The sequence below is a fragment of the Notechis scutatus genome, chromosome 12 (assembly GCF_049901735.1).
Source record: "Notechis scutatus isolate UNSWTSFEM ecotype Mainland chromosome 12, rNotScu1.2, whole genome shotgun sequence".
Lineage (NCBI taxonomy): Eukaryota > Metazoa > Chordata > Lepidosauria > Squamata > Elapidae > Notechis > Notechis scutatus.
In genome coordinates this window covers 9,956,605-9,974,027 of record NC_142020.1, presented here as the reverse complement: position 1 = coordinate 9,974,027, position 17,423 = coordinate 9,956,605, and the positions used below count along the sequence as shown (strand labels likewise).

The 17,423-nt window shown below is 45.4% G+C and overlaps 1 protein-coding gene across 2 annotated transcripts in view; it reads right to left on the bottom strand.

Moving 5' to 3' along the window:
• Nucleotides 1–17,423, bottom strand: part of NTN3 (netrin 3) — a 120,388-nt gene that overhangs the window by 72,137 nt on the left and 30,828 nt on the right. For both annotated transcript variants that reach the window (XM_087973255.1, XM_087973256.1), the window contains exon 2: nt 10,187–11,197. In XM_087973255.1, the coding sequence (XP_087829381.1) occupies nt 10,187–11,153 (967 nt within the window). In that variant the 5' untranslated portion in view covers nt 11,154–11,197. The remainder of the gene's footprint in view (nt 1–10,186; nt 11,198–17,423) is intronic.

Genomic DNA, 17,423 nt, shown 5'->3' with positions numbered 1-17,423 from the left:
AAGCTCACCCCGCCACCTTTGTTAATGGGTGGGCCATTAAGGCCTGGGCCGGAATACTTTACATAACAAAGATCTCCAGGTAAAGCTATAGCAATTGCTCAAAAGCCCTTTCAGTGCATCATCATCCAGCAAGGCTCAACCAAGCCTGGAACTCAGGACAACCTACAGAGTTGCCCCTGCATGGCTCCATGGGAGTCTGACAACCAATCAGAATACAAGCTCCAGTTCAAATCCCAACAAAGGTTATAAAACCCAGACACTCTCAGCACATCAGCCCTTTTTTGATCTCTTCCATCACCTTGAAGCATGTGATCATCCTTCCCTTTCACTCTGGAGCTCCAGGCCACGTGGTCCTGTCCACCATTAAACCTTCCAAACAGCCTCCATGTTTCCAGTGTCTTTTTCCCCCACTTGGAACGGGACCCAGAAGGATATTTCTTCCAACAAGACTAAACCATATGGTGAATGATTTAGGGAGTTAGTTATGTCTAGCCCAAACAAAGAGAAGGGTTAGACATGATAGCTGTCTTTCAGCATTTCAGAAAGTCTCCAGTCTCAGTGAAAGGGAAGGGGGGGTTGTCAACTTATTCTGAGGAAAGGACAAGAATTAGTGGATGGAAACTTAGTAAAGAGAGATCCAACCTAGAATCAAGGATAAATTTCCTGACAGTCAGAGGAATTAATCAATGCAACAGAAGTTGTAGGTGCTCCATCACTGGAGGTTTTGAAGAAAAGACTGGGTAACCATTTGCCTGGAATGGCCTAGGGTCTCCTCCTTGAACAGGGGGTTTAACAGATTAACAGAGTTGGAAGGGACCTTGAGGGTCATCTAGTCCAACCAATGGACCTCCAATGTCCCTTCCAAATCTATTGTTCCATGTTCTATGCAATTCTGACATGACTCAGTCCTTTTGAACAAGGCTCCAAGCAATGGGTGGGTGGGGGGCTATCTGCCGTTGGAATGTCCTACCCAGCTTTCCATGCCATCCAGCAGCATCCATAGGAGGAGGTAAGAAGAGCCAGGCTGGTGAAAGCAAGATTGCTTTATCATTCCACAGTCTTCACAACCCCCATGCATACCTTAAGGCAGCCCCTTGTGATGCAACTCGAAAATGTTGCTTTCATCATTCAGATAAATGAACATTTTAGCATCTGAAAGAAGGTCTCCATTGGCCCCAACACAGCATTAACACCACTTTGCTTCTCTTTAGCCACAGAGGATGGGACAATTAAGCCTTTACTACAGAATAACTTTGTTTGCTTGGGTTTTGCCCAGCCATTTCCATCTCAGTCTGGTGCCCTTGGCCAGCCAAGCTGAAAATGTATCTTCTCTTGTCAATTATCAGCTTCCTGTGAGGATACCTTTAAGACCATCAAACAACCACACCTGGCTATCCCAGGTCTGTGGGAAGGCTTGGATAGGTGGATAAAAAATCCAATCTAAACATCTGGCTGGCTGTACGACCAACGGTAATAACGTCAAATGCACAGTTTGCTAGTATGCAAACGGAATGTTTTCAAGGTATACTAAGATTTTATGATTGTTGCTATTTTTACAACTCATGTCCCCTTCCACCACTCTTTAATAAAATAGAAAATTCTCATTCTAATGACAAAGTTAGGCAAGCTAACCTCAAGGGATTCTCTTGGGATTTTCCCCCCTTCTAGAAGTTTCACCCAAGCAGCAGAAATCCTAAATCTTTGTCAACTCTCAGCAGCCAGAAAACCAGATCTGGTCTCCTTACTCAAAAGAGAAAGAAGCTGTGATTTGTCTGAGTTTCCCTTCACTGCCCTGTCATGAGTCAGGGAGTTCCCTTGGAAGACCCAATGAAATAAGAAAACAAGAAGTAGAACTAGCATCTCTCCATCTTTTGCAATGTCCCTCATACAATTATTCTAATTCAGGCATAAAACAAAAAAGGCTGTGCGTGACAAAGACACAACAGAAAGGGTGAGAGTTTCCACACAGAGAATCCCAGTTAGACCCATGCTCTGCACCTCATTACATTACCCTGATTTATACAGATGCCTAAATTCTCAAATGCCTCTACAGAAGGAAGCAACAGTAGCTTCTGTCTGCAGAAAAACCATGGAAAAGAAATGCATTCTCTTCTGAACAGATTCCCTTAAATTTTGTATGAATATGAAATGCTGAATTTGAGATGGATTGTGCAAAAGGAAGCAGTTTGGTCTAGTGGTTAAGGCACCAGGTAGGAGACTGTGAGTCCCACCTTAGCCATGAAAGCTTGCTGGGTGACTTTGGGCCAATCACCAGGAGATGGTGAGTTCTAGTCCTGCCTTAGCCATGAAAGCCAGCGGGTGACTTTGGGCCAATCACCAGGAGATGGTGAATTCTAGTTCCACCTTAGCCATGAAAGCCAGCGGGGTGACTTTGGGCCAATCACTCCCTCTCAGCCCAACCCAAATCATGGAGTTGTCATCCTGGGAAAAAAGGAGGAGGAAGGAGTATTAAGTATGCTCACTGCCTGGAGTTATTTGTAAAAAATAATAACGGCAAGATAAAAAATAGATAAATCATTTTTTTTAAAAGAGAATGTGAGGCAATGCACTCAGCCAAAGACAATGCCACGCTATGAAGTCATTATTCAACATATCATGACAAGTTACATAATGGGTGCCACACCTGCTTACTTCAGAATCTGTTGGATTTGTTCTTAAGCAAAATATTTGGAAGGTAGTTATTTTTGTTGAATGTAAATTCAATTCAGAATGAAAATTCAGAGGAAAAGATGGGAGCAATCCAGGTCAGAGATGGATGCCCTGGGTTGTGAGTGTGGTTACAGGTGTGTAAGTGTAACCTGCTTACTGAATTGGCCATTTTCAATCAGAATAGAACTGGAAGGGATCTTGGAGGTCATCTAGTCCAGCCCCCTGCTCAAGCAGGAGACCCTATACTGTGCTGTCCAGACAGTTTATAGTTAATGGGAAGTGGGATAGTTAGTTAGGAATTGGGAGCTGTCCCCTTAAAGGAATGCATCATGGTAAATGTAGTTAAGGTATCCTGGGAAATGTAGTCCATGTCATGTGGCCACATTTGTAATCCTGATTGGTCACTGAATTGAACCTTAGTGGGTTGGTGGAGGTTTCTCCACTCTTGCCTGGAACCCAGCAATATGCTGCTGCCTCAACCCCTTGCTCCTTCATTTTGGGGATGAAAGATTACCATCCTTTTACACCAGAAAGTCAGCTATGCAAAGAGTTGGACATTGAGATGAAGCTCGACGTAACTGTAACTTATATGGAGGATGCCTGATAAACCAATAAAAAGACTTTGTATGGATGCTTTGTGGACTTATCTATCTGCCTTTATACATTCAGTCAGTAATTATAGAGGACAAAATATAGACCATTCCAGACAAGTGGCTATCCAGTCTCTCCTTAAAACCCCCCAGTGATGGAACACCCACCATTTCTGAAGGTAACTTCTGTTCCAATGCTTAATTGTTCTCCCTGGTAGGAAGTTTCTCCTTCATTCCATGTTGCTTCTCTCATTGATCAGTTTCCATCCATTGTTTCTTGTCCTGCCCTTCTGGTGCTTTGGAAAACAAGTTGACCCCCTCTTCTTCTTCATGGCAGCCCCTTAAATACTGGAATACTGCTATCATGTCACCCCTAGTCCTTCTTTTCTCCAGGGTAGCCATACCCAATTTCTGCATATATTTTGGTCTCATTTTGGAATTGGAGACACGGTTTGGTGGTCAAGACACCGTGCTAGTCGCTGGGAGATTGTGAGTTCTAGTCCCAGCTTAGGCACAAAGCCAGCAGGCAGGGTGACCTTCAGCCAGTCACTTCCTCTCAGCCCTGGGAAGGAGACAATGACAAATCATTTCTGAAAACCTTGCCAAGAAAACTGATTTGTTCAGATTTGTCTCTGAAAATCAGATGCAATTGAACAGAAAGGGGGCGGGGAAAAAGCCATTCTAAGAAGACATTGCGAAAATAGACACCCATTTAAAATGAATATAAAGATAAAACCAGAAACTTTTCTTTTAGGTTTAATAGATAAAGAAATTGGAGGAGGAAAAAAAATGAAACTTTGATGTTATATACATGCTGACAGCAGCAATAATACTCTGTGCACAAAAATGGAAAGAGACTTTGATTCCCACAATGAACGAAAGGCTGCAAAAGTTGATGGAGTTAGCAGAGGTGGTTAAATTGACTGTTTCAATTTTTAAAAAAACACAATTAATTTTGTTTCTACTTTGAAACCACTTTTAGACTTCGGGCTTGAGGTGGAAAAAAAATTGAAACATTGATTTTGGCTTTTGCTGACTCAATAAGTTTGTTGTTAGAGAAATGGCTAGTATATATGATTACATAAAAGTAAAAAGTTAAGGTTTTATGTTACTACTTTATTTGACTGCACCAAAAGGAGTTGGAAGTCAATGCTTTTCTTTTTCTTTTCCCCTTTCACTTACACTTTTTTTTCCTCTTCTCTTTTCCCTCCCCTACTTTTCCATCACCTTCATTTTTCTTTGTATTTCTGTATTTTATTTATTTATATATATACATATATATATATAAAAGCGAAATACCACTCACGCATCATCACAAAATCTCCAGAACTGTAAAGCCTACAAACTTTAAGTTCGGCACGTATGTTCCTCTTGGCTTCTAGGTGCTCACTAAGAAAGGATTTTTCAAAAGGACCATCAGAGCATTAGTACTTCATGTATTATTATTATTAGCACGCTCTGATGCTAAGGAGTTCTACTCCCCCTCTCCACATGAAAAGAAAACTGTTCCAAATGCAAAACACAAGCAGAGGAGAGGAGTTTCAGTTTCAGTTTCACAGCACCAAGCAGCTTTAGTACAGAACAGTTGAGCTAAGGCACACCCAGGCTCCTTGCTGTCTCCTTCTTCCTCCCACAGCAAATACTATTTCAGTTTCCAAACAGCCCTCAACTTTCTCACACACTGACAGGACACTAGCCAGATGAATATTAATGGATGCTGGAAGGCAGAGGCAGAATTCCGCCCACCCCCTTATTTTCCTCCCCAAAAAACTAAGCCTGACCACATAGTTTCGTAGCGAACCACAGGTATAGAGCTAGTATTTTGATAAAACTAATAAAATATTTGTTTTAGCATATAATAAATTGACCCATGGACTAAGTTGGCAGAACACACAACAACCAACACACACACACACACACACACAGAGAGAGAGAGAGAGAGAGAGAGAGAGAGAGAGAGAGAGAGAGAATGAATTTATCAAGATTAAAACTCTCCAAGTCTAATATAGACAGCCTGTTTGGTGCAGTGCCCCAGAGACTGTGAGTTCTAGTCCTAGCTTTGGTCCAGAACCAGCTGGGTGACTTTGGGCCAGTCCTTCTTTCTCAACCCTGGGAAGCAAGCAATGGCAAAACACTTCTAAAATCTTGCCAAGAGAACTGCAGGGTTACCAGCAGTCAAGACTGACTTGAAAGCACCCCTCCACCTCAAAACCCTTAATCCAATCCAATCGAACCAAACTTTAATCTTAACCAAACAGTGAGAATGTAACCCCTGGTTTGGAATTAACCAGCCTCAGTACTTCTAACGTTTCCTTTGTATTTTTCCTCCATGGGCACTTCATTCCCCGAATCAATGGCCTGAGGAAAGAGCTAATGGAGGGTTCTCAAACTTTAGGTCACGATCTCCTTCCTCTGGAGTTCACGGAGGTCACCCAGACACGCTTGCTTTGCTACAGCGAGAAAAATGCCAAAGGCAGCCCTGTTTTGCCTCTGCAAGCTCCCAGCTTTGAAAGTTGACAAAATTCATGGGCAGAATAGAGGATAGCCAGGGTTGGAAGCAGAGGTGGTATTCAGCAGGTTCCTAGTTCTATTCTAATTGGAATTCTATTCCTATTCCTACTCTCCTCTTTCCCATTCCCATTCCCTATTCTATTTCTATTCTAAATTCCTATTTCTATTCTAATTGGAATTCTATTCTATTCTATTCTATTCTATTCTACTCTACTCTACTCTACTCTATTCTTAATAGATTCTATTCTACTCTACTCTACTCTACTCTACTCTACTCTAGTCTACTCTACTCTACTCTACTCTACTCTACTCTACTCTACTCTACTCTACTCTACTCTACTCTACTCTACTCTATTCTTATTCTATTCTATTCTATTCTATTCTATTCTATTCTATTCTATTCTATTCTATTCTATTCTATTCTATTCTACTCTATTCTATTCTACTCTACTCTACTCTACTCTACTCTACTCTACTCTAAGCCTAGCACCTTTTGACCCACCTTCCTCTTGCCTGCAGAGGCTTCCAACTTTAAGTGGTCCTTCTGAAGTCTCTTCTTCTGGCTCTGTAGACCCTGCCTGATGCATGGGCCTGGCTACAGGCAGCAACCCTCCCCTGCCATGGGACAGGAAAGGGGGAGGCACCTTTTAATTGCTCCTAATTACTGGGCCTCTTCCTGCTGGCCAGAGAGATGTCCCATTTGAAAGACACAGAGGGGAATGCTTGGGCAGCTAATCCGGCTTTCAGCCACTAAGCCTCTTTGGAGGTGTGTGATTTAGGAGCCCTTTCACACACAACAACAGCACAAAGACCTGAAAAGCAAAGGGGGAAAGGAGGAGATGGGGCCGAGAGGAGAAAGTTTCACACGGCAGGCTGCCCGCCTCGGCTTAGCTGCCTTTGTGGAGCTGTTCTCCTTGGGGATGTCCGAAAGAGTCACTGCCTCCCTCCCTCCCTCCTTCCCTTCTCCCCAAACCTTGGCTGACATCCCTATTTCACTCCATCTGCCAAAAGGTGGGCTCCCCATCTACCCCCTCCCCACAAATCCCCACCAAGGAGTCTCAAGAGGTATCTCCCCCAAGATATGAGCTTGGCTGGGTGGTGACATAGAACAAGGGTCTTCAAACTTGACAGCTTTAAGACTTGTGGACTTCAGCTCCAGAATTCATCCTCCAGTCATGTTAGCTCAGGAGATTCTGGGTTGAAGTCCACAAGTCTTAAACTTGCTTCAGTTTGAAGACTGATAGATAGATAGATAGAGGAGATTCTAGATAGATAGATTAGATAGATCCATAGATGAGAGAGAGAGATCAAGTCTTAAACTTGCTGTCAGTTTGAAGATCCTCCAGTCATGTTAGAGGAATAGAAGTAGAAACTAGAGACCTAGATAGATAGATAGATAGATAGATAGATAGATAGATAGATAGATAGATAGATAGATAGATAGATGAATAGATGAGAGAGAGAGAGATCGTCAAGGATCTTCAAACTTGACAGCTGTAAGACTTGTGGACTTCAACTCCCAGAATTCATCCTCCAGTCATGTTAGCTCAGGAATTCTGGGAGTTGAAGTCCACAAGTCTTAAACTTGCTTCAGTTTGAAGACCCTTGTCATAGAAGGAAGCAATGGAGGGCTGCATTCCCACACAGTCTAAAAGGATGCAAACGACCAGCTGTCTGCAAGGAATATAAATCCTTCCCTTCCCCACCATCCAGTCAGTACTGAAGAAGCTTCTTGGAGGAGAAGCAAAACGTCTTCGAAAGAAAAAAACTAGAAACTCCAGTTGTCTCCTGAAAAAAAAAAAGCACCTTTGGGACAACCATGACCTGGATGAGTGAGAATCTCTACAGACATTTAGCTATGCGATTTGGGATGAACACCCTTTGAATGATGTGGGAGTAGGAATGGATTTCCAGAGGAAAAAATTGCAGACTACAGGAACCAGGAGCGCTACTCAGGTGACCCTGAGGATACAGATAAACCTCCAAGTAGCCTCAATAACCCTCTAAAAGGATGCAAATGACCAGATGCCTGCAAGGAGTATCAATCCTTCCCTTCCCCGCCATCCCATCAGAGCTGAAGAAGCTTCTTGGAGCAGAAGCGAAACGTCTTCAAAGTAAAGTGAAACAAGGAAGTCCAGTTGCCTCTTGAAAAAAGCATGACCTGGATGACTGAGAATCTCCATAGACATTCACAGAATAGATGTAACCCAGGTCAAGAAAAGATGTAATCATGAGTTCATATGACATCCAATCTTTAGATTAAGGTTGATCATGTTTAGCATATATATGTAGGTGGATGGAACACAGCCTGTTTCATTAGTTTAGGATTGAAAGGGTTAACTCAATAACTGAGTTCAGCATGCTGTGGGCATATAGCCCGTAGATCTGGGTTGATATCTATCTGTTCTTTTACTTGTGAATTGGGGTTACATTAGATCCAACCTGCATTATGTTTCCAGTTGAACCAGTTCATTTGTCCAGATGGTTCACTGAGATCAAAGGTGATGTCAACAGGCAAGGATTGGGTAGCTTAATTGAACAGAAGTTATTCATTGACCTATTCCATTCATGAATATGCCATTCATCTTCCCCTTCAGACTGTTGGGCCATTCTGCGACATTAGAATGTCAAACCAACATTGCTTCTGCTTCATAGTAAATTGGCCATTAAGATCAAGTGAGATGAGGAACTTGAAGAGCTTCAAGAAGTTTGCAAGTGAGAGAAAGCAGGTCAACAGAGTTTAACTCAAAAGGACTGTCTTCCTTTTTTTTTTTTTGGAGAAGGTTTTCTTGCCTCTTCTAGGTATGTCTAGTTAGATGAAAAGAAGGACGGGGGTAACATGATAGCAGTGTTCCAATATCTCAGGGGCTGCCACAATGAAGAGGGAGTCAAACTATTTTCCAAAGCATCTGAAGGCAGGACAAGAAGCAATGGGTGGAAATTAACTAAGGAGAGAAGCAACCTGGAATTAAGGAGAAATTTCCTGGTAATGAAAACAATTGATCAGTGGAATGGCTTAGAACAAGGGTCTTCAAACTTGGCAAGGGAACTTGACAGCTTTAAGACTTGTGGACTTCAACTCCCAGAATTCCTGAGCTAACATGGCTGGAGGGGGAATTCTGGGAGTTGAAGTCCACAAGTCTTAAAGCTGTCAAGTTCCCCTGGCGTAGAAGAACATAAAACAACAACAACAACCCCGAGATGGTAGCCACAACAACATTCTTTTCTATATCCACTGTGGATATCTCTGTGTTCCAGGAGAACTAACAACAGGTAGTCCTCAACTTATAATATTTAGTGACTATTGTATTACAATGGCACTGAAAAAAGTGACTTAGGACAGTTCTTCACACTTATGACCCTCGTAACATCCCCATGATCACGTGATCAAAATTCAGACGCTGGGCAACTGGTTCATACTTACGACTGTTGCTGTCTCCCGGGCTCACGCAATCCCCTTTTGCGGCCTTTTGACAAGCATAGTCCACGGGGAAGCCAGATTCACTTCACACACCCCAGTTCCTAACTTATCAACTGCAGGGATTCCTTTAACAACTGTAGCCAGAAAAGGTTGCAACAACGGGGCAAAACTCACTCAGCAAATGTCTCACTCAAACCACCGAAATGTTGGATTCAGTGGTGGTCACAAGACACAGGGGTGGGCTTGCTGGGGGTTTGCAGGGGTTCGGGAGAGCCCCTAGATAAGATTCTGTGTAGTTCGGAGAATCCTCCAAATCCCACTCCGAGCTGGCCCCGCCCACCCCTCCCCTTCCCCACGCGGCCCATTTTGGATGCGGGTAAGTGCAGGGCATGCGTGGAGGCTCAGGAAGGGCAAGAAACGGGCCTCCCGGAAGTTTGGGAGACCGGAAATGGGCCCGTTTCCGGCTTCCAGAGAGCCTCCGGAGCTCAGGGAGGCCGTTTTCACCCTCCTGGAGGTTCGAGAAAAGCCTCCGGAGCCAGGGGAGGGCAAAAGCATCCCCCCCACACACCTGCTGTGGTGCAGGAGGCAAACTAGGCCACGCCCACCCGGGAACCGGGCAGAGAACCCGTTGCTAACTGTCAGCTCTGAGATTCAGCTGCCAAGATTGTTATAAGGAATGCAAGGGGTGTGTGTGTGGAGAAGTTAGAAAGTTCAAGGTTATTTCGTATGCGATTAATGAAGTGTGAAAAGTGGGAGGAGAGAAGGTGGATTTTGTGAAACGGGCTGAAAATGACTTTCAGTTTGGAAATTGACTAGAAAGACCAGAGCTGTCCCTAATAAATCGGTTGGAGATTATACTTGTCTCAGAGTGATTGATTACAACAGACAATTCTGGATGCCTAACACTAATATTTTTGAAGCCCACCCCTTCTGACTGCATGAAACCGGAAGAACCGAAGGCTGAGCAAGAGGACGGAGAGAAACTGCCGCTTACCTAAACATTCGTTGGCCTCCCTGGCGGTGGCCCTCTGCCAGGGACGGTCGTAATGGAAGGGTTTGCAGCGGTCGCACTCAGGCCCTTCGGTGTTGTGTTTGCAGTCGCACACCAGCTTGCCTTCCTTGTCCTTCACGCAGCGCGAGGCGTGCCCGTTGCACTTACACCGCCCCCCAACCTGGAATTCCCCCACCGCATAATAATAGGAAGACGAGCTTCCTCCGCCCTCCTCATCCTCGTGGTCCCGTCCTCCGAGTTCCCGGAAGAGATGAGGACGGCTGAAAATGACCCGGATATCGGTGGCCGTCACCCAGTCTTGGAGGACAGGGCTGTTGTCAAAATCTTGAGCAGACGGGCGCCCGTCCAACGTGCTGAAGGCGATGAGCCCGCCGGTCAAGGGGTAGAGATCGGTGTGGCCATCTGTACACAGGGCCTCCTGCTCGTTCTGCTTGGTGACCGTGGCCTTGTTGGGCTTCCCGTAGATCTTCCGGCATTGGGAGGAATAGTATTGATAAGGGACCCAACTCTTGCCGTAATCCATGGACTTGAAAACAGCGGCCGATTCCGGACGAGGTGAGCAGAACTGGAGGCTGACGTAGATGACCTCAAACTTCTTGGCCAAGGAGAGGGTGAGGCTGACGTTGTGAGGAGAGTGGTGCAAAGTCTCCGAGCGCCAGCAAGTCATGTTGGCCGCCGTGTTGAGGTCTGTGAGATAGGATGCTGGGTGAGCTTTCCGGGGTTCTGACGCATCACAGTGGCGCGTCGGCGGCTTCCCGCACGTGCTGGAGGCATGGACGTCCTTGCCAAAGGCTGCGTTGACGAACTCTGGGATGCAACGGCGAGGGGCCCCTTTTTCGTCATAGCAAGGATCTGGTGGGATCTGCTGCACGGCAAAGGGGTTAACGCCCTGGGAGAAGTCCAGCCTACAGAGGAGCAGGAGCAGGTATACACCAGCTACGGAGCCCATCCTGCCGCAGGGTCTTCTGGAGCCCCCCCGAAAACAGCTTCTCTCTGAAGGGGCAAAGCAAAGAAAGTGTTGAAAACAGAGTCGGTTCCCCAGGGGTGGTGGGATGGAAGAGAGGGAGATGCTCAGGAGGTATGAGGAGGCTGGAATCGGGGAAGGTGGACTAGAGAAGTTCAGGCTAAAGACTTGCAAATGTTTGGAAAGGGAGCCTGGTGGAGAAATAGATCACCTGCTAATGCATGGCTAAGAGCAAAAAATCGTGGACTGAAGTTCAGGTGAAAGAAAGAAAGAAAGAAAGAAAGAAAGAAAGAAAGAAAGAAAGAAAGAAAGAAAGAAAGAAAGAAAGAAAGAAAGAAAGAAAGAAAGAAAGAAAGAAAGAAAGAAAGAAAGAAGAGAGAAAACAAAAGAGGAAAAGGACAGGAGAGAGAGAGAGAGAAAAGAAAAGAGGGAAAGGAAAGAGAGAGGGGGATAGAGAGATGAAGGAAAAGAGGGAAAGGAAAGGAGGGAGAGAGAAAAAAGAAAAAGAGGGAAAGGAAAGGAGAGAGAGAGAGGAAACAAAAGAGGGAAAGGAAAGGAGAGAGAGAAAAAAGAGGGAAAGGAAAGGAAAGGAAAGGAAGAAAGGAAAGGAAAGAGAAAAAGAACAAAAGAGGGAAAGGAAAGAGAAAGAGAGGGAGAGAGAGAAAACAAAAGAGGAAAAAGGAAAGAAGGAAGGAAGGAAGGAAGGAAGGAAGGAAGAAAGAAAGAAAGAGAGAGAAAGAACAGCACCACCAGATTCAGCCTCAAGGAATCCTTTTCTACATTTGCTCTGGGGACGGTCATGCCCTCTGCTCTCCCTTCTACCCAGGGACCAAGATCTTCTTTCTTTACATCTCCCCTCCTGTCCTTTTCTCTCTCTCTCTCTCTCTTTTTTTTTTGATGGGGGGGCAGGACTCTTTCCATTGCTCCCCAGCTCTCCAGTTTTCAGTTCTCCCCCAACCTTCAGGTGTGTGTGTGAGATGGCTAGTGTATTCCCGCCACATGCCGGGTGAAAATTCAAAGGTTTAATTAGCTCCTAATGTGCTCAGTGGGAAAGCTGGTCAGCTTGTAAATCTTGCCTCCAACATCAAAGGCCAAGGCGGAAGGTGTGAACCCAGCAGGACTGAGCCAACCCCACCGGGCCGCCATTGTCTCCAAGGACCTGATGCTTGTTCCCACCCATTGCAAAGCCGGGGCAAGAGTTTAAGCTCTGAAAGGGATGTTAATCAAGCAATTTCCCGCCTGGCTGCTTCTCCTCCTGGGTTTCTTGGAAGTTCTGGTCCCCGGAGCTTAGCTTACACATGCAAGAGAAGAAGAATAACGGGGAGGCCAGGAAGCTGGAAGAAGCCGAGTTGGCTGGCAAGCATCCTGACTGGCCCCCTCCCCGTTCCTAATCTTGGGCCCGGGCATTAATTCTAGGCTTGGGCCCAGGAAAGAAAACCAATTTAAGGGAGAACTTTTTAATCTATTTTTTTTTAAAAAAAAATCATTATCAGGTTTGTCTCCGGAGTTAAGGAAGGACCGTTTGCATGTATCCTTTTTAAACTGTTTTTTTTTTTTTCATCTACAAATTTCAGGAAGGACAATTTATAAATTGAATCTCTTAATTTGTTTTATCTATGAATTTCAGGAAGAAAGACTTACATTTACATTTTTCAACTTTTTTTTATTATCTATGAATTGTTTAAATTTAATGTATCCATTTTTCACTTTTTTATCTATGAATTTTCAGGAAGGACTATTTAAATTTCATCTCTAGTTTTTTTTTAATCTATGGATTTAAGAAAGAATGATTTACATTTAATGTTCACATTTGTAACCTTTTTACCTATAAATTTAAGAAAGAACTTTCTTCCCTTTGCTTCCCTCCCCTTCTTCATCCCTTCCTCCTTTCCTTTCCTTCTTCCTTCCCTCCCTCCCTCCTTTCTTCCTCTTTCCCTTCTTTTCTTCCTTCCTTCCTTCCCTCCTTCCCTCCCTCTCCCTCTCTCCCTTCCCTCTTTCCTCCCCACTCCTTCTCTTGAAGCTTGTCTCGAGATTCATGATTTAATTAGGGCTATCACCAGAATCCTGACACCTCCCTTTCTCTTCCCTTTCTTTCTTTCTTTCTTTCTTTCTTTCTTTCTTTCTTTCTTTCTTTCTTTCTTTCTTTCTTTCTTTCTTTCTTTCTTTCTTTCTTTCTTTCTTTCTTTCTTTTTCTTTCTTTTCTTTCTTTCCTCTTTCTTTCATTCCTTCCTCCTTCTCTCCCTCTCTTCTTCCCCTCCCCTTCTTTCTTTCCTTTTTCCTCCCTTCCCTTCCCTTCCCTTCCCTTCCCTTCTTTTCTTTTCTTCCTTCCTTCCTTCCTCCTTCTCTCCCTCCCTCCTTCCTCTTCCCCCTTCCTTCCTTCCTTCCTTCCTTCCTTCCTTCCTTCCTTCCTTCCTTCCTTCCTTCCTTCCTCCCTCCCTCCCTCCCTCCCTCCCCCCACACACACATACAAATACACACAAGTCTCCCACAGACATCAAGCAAAACCTCGTGTCACCAGTGCAGAATTTCATATTGAAATACGTGGATCAAATCCGTAGGCAAAGCAGACCTGAGCAGCCAATCCCTCCCAACTGGAATCCCACTGTACTGTCAAAGAACGGGAGAACCGAAGGGGGACTGAGAAAAGGGGCAGCTGCCCTCCTTCCCAACCTTTGGCGTGTCGACAGGTTCTCCCCCCCCATCACCCACCCACCCCCAATTAGAGAAGGGCACCCTTAGCTGCAGGACTTCCCAGGGCTGGATGGCTCTGCGTGGCTCTGAAATGATTCCAAGTTTTCCGAGAAGGAAAGAGGCGGAATTAGATACACTCGCTTTCATATTAAAGGAGCTAAGGGACCCTTGGAAGGATAGGAAGAGAGCCAAAAAGCCAAACCACGGCCTGCTTGCAAGCCTATCCTGCCAAAAAGAAAAAAAGAAAGAAAGAAGGATGCTTGAAATATTAATTTCAAAATACACATTTCCCCTGGAAGCCAAGAAGGGGTGAGGGAGTTCTTTCCATTGAGCTGTCAGAAGCCGAGAGACACACAATCTCTTCTTTTCCAGCAGGCACAGCAGATGCTTGGCAAAGATCGAAGGCATTCAGCTTTGCCCCTGACATCTTGAAATGGGCCAAGAAGGTGCAGGAAGCCTGATCATCTCCCCTAACGGGCCCAAAATCAGAATAATAAAGAGTTGGAAGGGACCTTGGAGGTCTTCTAGTCCAACCCCCTGCTCAAGCAGGAGAGATCCCTATATATCAGGGTCTCCAAACTTGGCAACTTTTAAGATTTATGGACTTCAATTCCCAGAATTCCTCAGCTAGTCATGCTGGCTGGGCAGTTTCTGGGAGTTGAAGTCCACAAAGTCTTAAAGTTCAGAGGTGGTGAATTCAGCCGGTTCTGCAGAACCGGGAAGCGGAAATTTTGATTAGTTTGGAGAATTGGCAAATGCCACCTCTGACTGGCTCCGCCCCCCCATCTATTCTCCGCCTCCTGAGTCCCAGATGATCGTCTGGGTCTTCTTTGATTGCCCTGCACAGGAGAACGGAGCTGGAAAGCAGGTTAGTGGGGTGGGGAGGGAATGGGGATTTTGCAGTATATCCTTTCCCTGCCATGTCCACCAAGCCAAGCCACGCCTACAGAACACCACGCCTACCAAGCCACACCCACAGCTGATCGTCTGGGTCTTCTTTGGTTGCCCTGCACAGGAGAATGGAGTTGCAAAGCAGGTTAGTGGGGTAGGGAGGAAAGGGGGATTTTGCAGTATATCCTTCCCCTGCCACACTCACCAAGCCACACCCACAGAACACCACGCCCACCAAGCCACACCCACAGCTAATCAACTGGGTCTCCTTTTGTTGCCCTGCAGAGGAGAACGGAGCTGGAAAGCAGGTTAGTGGGGTGGGGAGGGAATGGGGATTTTGCAGTATATCCTTCCCCTACCATGTCCACCAAGCCACGCCACACTCACAGAACTGGTAGTAAACTTTTTTTTGAATCCCACCACTGTTAAAAGTTGCCAAGTTTGGAGACTCCTGTTATATACCATTTCAGACAAAGGGGTGTTCAATCTCTTCTTAAAAACCTCCAAGGTTGAAGCACCCACAACTTCTGAAGACAAGCTGTCCCAGTAATTAATGGTTCTCACTATCAGGACATTTCCCCCCCACCCACCACATTGAAGACTGTTGCAAACATCCCCACGGCCACTTGATCAAAATTCAGGTGCTTGGCAACTGGCTCGTATTTATGACGGTTTGTGGTGTCCCCCAAGATCATGAGAATCCCCCTTGGTGACCTTCTGACAAACGAAGTCCACAGAGGAAGCCAGATTCAATTCACAACCACATTCCTAACAGCTGCAGCGATTCACTCGGCAAGAACGGTCGTAAAACGGGGCAAAACTCACTTAACAATCGCCTTGGCTTAGCCGTGGAAATTCTGGTCCCAGTTCTGGCCGTGAATTGAGGGCCACCTGTATTTGCAACCTTCTCCCCCCTCCTTCTATTTCCATGTAAATATATTTGGGGGCATGATTTTAAATGTATGGACAACTCCGGGTTTAACGTGTCCTTAGCCAGGCAAGGGACACAGTGGCTCGATGGCTAAGATGCTGAGCTTGTCAATCAGGAAAGTCGGCAGTTTGACGGTTCGAATCCCTAGCGCCACGTAACAGAGTGAGCTCCCGTTACTTGTCCCAGCTTCTGCCAACCTAGCAGTTCGAAAGCACGGAAAAAATGCAAGTAGAAAAATAGGAACCACTTTGGTGGGAAGGGAACAGCGTTCCGTGCGCCTTCGGTGTTCAGTCTTGCCAGCCACATGACCACGGAGATGTCTTCGGACAACGCTGGCTCTTCTTTGGCTTTGTAACGGAGATGAGCAACGCCCCCTAGAGCCAGAAACGACTAGCATGTATATTGGAGGGGAACCTTTTCCTTAACCAGGCAAAATACCTACATTTCGGCAGATGAAAGTGCTATCTGCACTTCCTTTGACATCCTCAGTGCAGATTGGTTAATTAATGTTTGCTGAACGGTATCACTTTAATAACTGCTTTCAAAAGTGCCAGGAGCTGGTTGCCGCTTGATGATTAAAGTGGAGTAATTGGATTATTGGGGGGGGAAGAGATTTTGGCGGCTGATCCAACCTCAACAGAAAAGAACTTCTCCACGAGTTTCCGGCTCTGGGCTTTGCAGATACTCAACGATATCCTGACCTCTCTTGCTGCTTTTCAAAGACAGCAAAGTCTTGGCATTCTTCCTCCTGCTTCTAATCTTTGCTAGAATTGGGAAATCACCTCTGCTCTCGCTGTCCAGTGTGTGCTGGGAACTGTCCAGCAAAAGAGCACACAGGACCTGTGCTGAATTGTAACTTCCAGACACATTTGTCTTACATGTCTCAGGTGGGACTAGAACTCACGCTCTCCTGGTGACTGGCACAAAGTCACCCATATGGCTTTCAGATGTAACATGGAACTAGGACTCATCATCTCCCGGCAACTGGCACAAAGTCACCCATGTGGCTTTCAGGCCTAACACGGAACTAGAACTCACCATTTCCTGACGACTGGCACAAAGTCACCCATATGGCTTTCAGGCCTAACACAGAACTAGAACTCACCATCTCCTGACGACTGGCACAAAATCACCCATGTGGCTTTCAGATGTAACACGGAACTAGAACTCATCATCTCCTGGTGACTGGCACAAAGTCACTCAGCTGGCTTTCAGGCCTAAAGCAGAACTAGAACTCACCATCTCCTGGTTTTCAGGCCAGCCCCTCAACCTCGACACCAAACTGGCTGAAAATGGGGTTTTTCAGAATGTTTTGCCCTGAAGCAGACAAGTTCATCCACATCCCATTAACCTGTCTCCATTTTACACCAACATTTGGAAGCAACTGATGACGTAGCTTCTACTACGGCTTTCGAGCGGCTACCGCAGTTCCCCTTTTGCCATTTGATCCTCACAACAAGCCTGCAAGATGCTAAGTCAGGTTAAGGGGTTGTGATTAACCCAAGTTGACCCCCTCTCCCCAGAACTTTGAATAGCTGAGTGGAAATAAGAACTTCAAGAGTCCCCCAAATTCAATACCAACTTTCTTGTGACATTAGAATGTGGCTTGGACAACCCCTTTCTCAAAATTGCAACGTTTCGTGGAGAGGTGCAGAAGACCGCTTCAAAATAAGAATACCTAGCTGCAATAAATTCTTAAGGAATGAGTAGAATTGAAACCAGAGCTATTTCTGTTAGGGATA